The sequence below is a fragment of the Poecilia reticulata genome, linkage group LG17, assembly GCF_000633615.1.
Source record: "Poecilia reticulata strain Guanapo linkage group LG17, Guppy_female_1.0+MT, whole genome shotgun sequence".
Taxonomy (NCBI): Eukaryota; Metazoa; Chordata; class Actinopteri; order Cyprinodontiformes; family Poeciliidae; genus Poecilia; species Poecilia reticulata.
Genome location: NC_024347.1, coordinates 8,150,481 through 8,154,650, shown reverse-complemented (window position 1 = coordinate 8,154,650; position 4,170 = coordinate 8,150,481). Strand labels below are relative to the sequence as shown.

The 4,170-nt window shown below is 41.8% G+C and overlaps 2 protein-coding genes across 2 annotated transcripts in view; one reads left to right on the top strand and one right to left on the bottom strand.

Moving 5' to 3' along the window:
- mfsd12a (major facilitator superfamily domain containing 12a) overlaps positions 1–4,170 on the top strand; it is a 25,152-nt gene that overhangs the window by 10,977 nt on the left and 10,005 nt on the right. Inside the window, exons 5-9 of the mRNA XM_008433599.2 lie at positions 1,908–2,126; positions 2,205–2,297; positions 2,373–2,465; positions 2,914–3,084; positions 3,198–3,292. Coding sequence (XP_008431821.1) covers positions 1,908–2,126; positions 2,205–2,297; positions 2,373–2,465; positions 2,914–3,084; positions 3,198–3,292 — 671 coding nt within the window. The remainder of the gene's footprint in view (positions 1–1,907; positions 2,127–2,204; positions 2,298–2,372; positions 2,466–2,913; positions 3,085–3,197; positions 3,293–4,170) is intronic.
- Positions 3,016–4,170, bottom strand: part of depdc5 (DEP domain containing 5, GATOR1 subcomplex subunit) — a 74,815-nt gene continuing 73,660 nt past the window's right edge. Inside the window, exon 42 of the mRNA XM_008433592.2 lies at positions 3,016–3,101. Coding sequence (XP_008431814.1) covers positions 3,041–3,101 — 61 coding nt within the window. The 3' untranslated portion in view covers positions 3,016–3,040. The remainder of the gene's footprint in view (positions 3,102–4,170) is intronic.

Here is a 4,170-nt window from a genome sequence, read left to right as displayed (position 1 = left end):
CCGAGCTGAAGCAGAAACGATACTTCAACGTTTTCCGTCATCTGACAAGCAGCAAGTCTCCACTTTATTCACCAAAAACGATTTTTATAATTAATCTGTAATCTGGAACGTTCGCTACGTTGAGCTCCAGTTAGCCGCCTTATCTCACTGTGCGAGAGGCAACTGGGTCATGGGTCACGGGCAAAAGGTCAAAGGTAACAATAAGACCGGCTTATTATGTTGTACAAAAAACCCCAACAAAAAACTAATAATTTTAGTACATGTTATTATGTGTCAGAAGAGGACTTAGAAAATAATAATACCAAAAAAATAAAAAATTGACCAAAAGGGCACTTGGGGGCACGGAGCAAAAAGGACAGGTGCTCAAGCACCCCCAGCCCCCCCCCCTCTGCACGTGCCTGCTGTAAAGTTTATGTCTGTGGTCCCGGTTGGCCGGAGCGTTGGTGGATAACGAGCAGCGCTAACCTCATCATGCAGGTTCAGCCCGGTGAGGAGCTTTCACGCTCTCCTCGGAGTCACGCATCACACTGATTTTATATTATTTTATTTATTTTTTTGTATTATTTTTCCGGTTACACGATGCATCAAACCATATCAAATGTGTTGTGTACTTGGAGTTAATGCACGCAGAGATCTGAGAAACTCGTCCCATAAACTCGATCAACCAGAATAGTTTCTGTGACGATTAAAAACTCAACAGACACGAAATGTTAGAGCTACCGAAGCCACATTAGCAGCATTGAATTAAATCTCCTGTTTGTTGCGCATCTCTGCGTAGAGCAGCAGATTACAGGGCCGCTCCAAGCCTGTTTGAGGCCTTGAGCAGAATTTGATTTAGGGGCCCCTCTTGCTGCTAAAAACATCAGCAGCTCTAACAGCTTCTGTGTTGGATTTAGTGAAATATGGGAGAAGGGAGTTTAACTGGCCAGCATAAAAAGAAATAAGTTATAATTGCAATTTACTAATTTGTATTTGTAAATTCAAAGATTAAACTCACAGCATCACATTGTTGCTATGGTTACAAAACAATCTAACTATGAATATTGTTCTTTGAAGCTTTACTAAATAAACTTTCCAGCTCCTTAAAATCTTGTATTTAAATGTTAAACAATTTAAAATCATTTAGTTTATGTATGCCTAAAGAACTGAATAACATTTAACAGCATTGATCATCTCAATAAACAAGTGTTACATTTATGTATCTGTGGTCTGTTTTAAAGTATTGGTGTTTATGGGGCCCCTGAAGCCCCTGAAGCCCTGATGGAGCCGCTGACTTAATTTGGATTAAAGAGAAATGCATATTTGTTGTTTTTAGACTAATTGTGGGTTTAAATAGCATTTCACTGGAGATGTTTTCCTGTAACATATAATTACACAGTAATACTTTTACATTTCCTGTCAACTTAACATCTTTTAATACAAAAACACGGTGGACGCCTCGACGCCCCGACCACTGGGCTTAGCAGGTTGAAACCCTGCAATATATATTGATTTATTGTCCTGCCTTAGTATAGACTGAGGTTTTTTTGTTGGTTTTGTACTGTTGTTGAGTTAAGTTGAATCGGACTGGATTAAGAATTTGTGTAACATCGGTTTTCAAGACTTTCTATGGTTTCTCATCTGAATTTCAGTCTGGACTTTCTCTAGAGCGTCTGAAGAGGCTTAAACCATTTGACTGCAGCTCTGACTGCATGTTTGGGACGAAGCTCCGTGTGGCGCCCCAGACAGGTTTCCTTCCAGGGTTCTGCTGTTTTTAGCTCCACCATCTTCCCTGTCAGACAATCAGAGCCTGGGATTTTGTTTTGGATCATTTCCAGCATCTTCGCTGAATCCTTTTGTCTGTGACTTGGTGTGAATTGAACCAACAAATAAACAAGTGTGTAATATAGTGCTGTACTTGAACCCAGAACCTATCACTGATTGTGTTGGGGATCGGCGCTGTCTTCGCTGCTTTCTTCCACCTGGGAACCACAGAGCGTCCCAATCACCAAGCCAGCAGGGACTCTGGAGGAGAGGAGGAGGAAGAGGAGGAGGAAGGGGAGCGAAGGCCGCTGCTACCTTCTTCCACTGTTTCTTCATCCCTTCTGCAGTGGAAATGTTGGCTCCAGCAGCCTTCCTTCTACCAGGTGAGCCTCTCCACTGGTCCCAGAGCAAACGCAGCTTGTTGGAGAGCAGCTTGACAGCAGAGCATTGTGTGTGTGCAGGTGGCCTTACTCTACATGTCCACCAGGTTAATCGTCAATCTGTCCCAGACCTACATCTCCATGTATCTCATAAACACTCTTGGCCTGCCCAAGGTAAAATTCATTTATGTCACTCATGTATTTGGTTTTCATTCACATAATTAACTTTTTATACTGCTTTTCAAACAGAAATATATCGCTACAATCCCCTTAATGATGTATCTGAGCGGCTTCCTGTCCTCCTTCATCATGAAGCCCGTCAGTAAACGCATTGGAAAAAGTGTAAGCAGAGTCTTCCACATACTGGAAACACGTCTTCAGTGCTCGATGGTCTGAAATATTTTAGTTTGACAAAAAAGCAAACAGATTTGAAAATAACCTGAGTTGAGTTAAAACCACTCTAATTCCAGCACAGCATCGCTCGGATACTGCCAGGCTGGTTTAGAATAACTGTTCCATTTCAGATCAACATTTAGGATTGGGATGAATAGTTTTGGTTAAATAAACCCACCCCTGTATTTGGAGTTATTTTCCCAGATGAAGCTCAGACCAGACAGGCTTGTTTTGTTGTTGTTGGCCTCATCAGATTAAACAGGCCTTGAAAAAGTAACAGGAACTGAATCTGACTCGTTTTTTGTTTTTTTTACCACATTCCTAAAACAAGGAAGTGAGAAACATGAAGCGCTGAATGTGGAATCTCACCTGATTATCTCTTTTTCTGTTTGTTTAGCTCACTTACTTTGTGGGCCTCCTGCTAATCATGGCCTTCTCTTACTGGGTGCTGCTGGATGACAAGATGGGTCAGCAGATCTACGGGGCTGCGGTGCTGCTGGGGGTCGGCTCGGCCACCATCCTGGTCATATCCCTATCCATGACCGCTGAGCTGATCTCAGATCAGACGGTAAGTCCTCCAGCCTCCTGTTCCGGAGGAAGAGAGTAGATAAGAGGAAGTGAGCTGAAGACCTCTTTATTACGTACAGCAGCCAGTTCTGATTTGTGTCTCTGCCTCTGCAGCAAAGCGGAGCGTTTGTGTACGGAGCCATGAGCTTCACCGATAAACTGGCCAATGGAGTCGCAGTCATGATGATTCAAGCTATGCACCCCTGCCAGTTAGTATACAAACACACACACGTGTTGACGTGGCTATCTTTGTGGGGATTTTCCATTGACTTCCATTCATTTCTGCAGTCTAAACCAGTGTTTTTCAACCTTTTTTGAGCGAAGGTACATTGTTTTAATTGAAAAAATCACGAGGCAAAATGGAAACAAAGATACTCTGTAGCCGCCTCTATTACATATATAGTCATTCTTATCAAAGTATCTTGAATAGGAATCAAATAAACACAAAAATGTATTTTTATCACATTTTACATTTCTTACTTTAAATTGCACTAAACATGTCCACTTCAAAAAAACACCTGAACTGTCACAACACTGAGGTGTTAAATTTAAAGAAGTTGTAGAAACTTCAAAGTGTTTTACAAACTAATCCACAAGCATCTTATAGCCGGAATACAGAAAATAATTCTTATTCTAAAAGAAGCAATAATATTTGGGAAACGTTTCACTTCATATTCACTGTTACAATATGAAGAGTTGCCTGTACAAAATATCTGTATATTTTACCCTCCTAGTGTGAAACCTGAGCATGTTTGGATGAAAACAGCTGATTTCGTGGCAGAAATTGTAGAAAGACAAAGCTCTTCCTCAACATCTCTGTCTCTCTCTGGTTTTAGTTTTTATAGTAGCCAGGCTAGAGAAGCTCACTTCACAGACATGTTGTGGGAAATGGACCCACATTCCCAATTCCAACTACTGCCGAGATTCACTGACTTTTTCATCACAGTCTTGCTAGATGCAATGCTCTCACTGCTACCTGTAACCATAGACATATATAAGAGTAGACCCCGCATTGGCTGCTCCGGTGCAGGAAATACGGCGGCCATCTTGGAGAGGTATAGCCTCCGACTTTGCTCAACCAAAACAG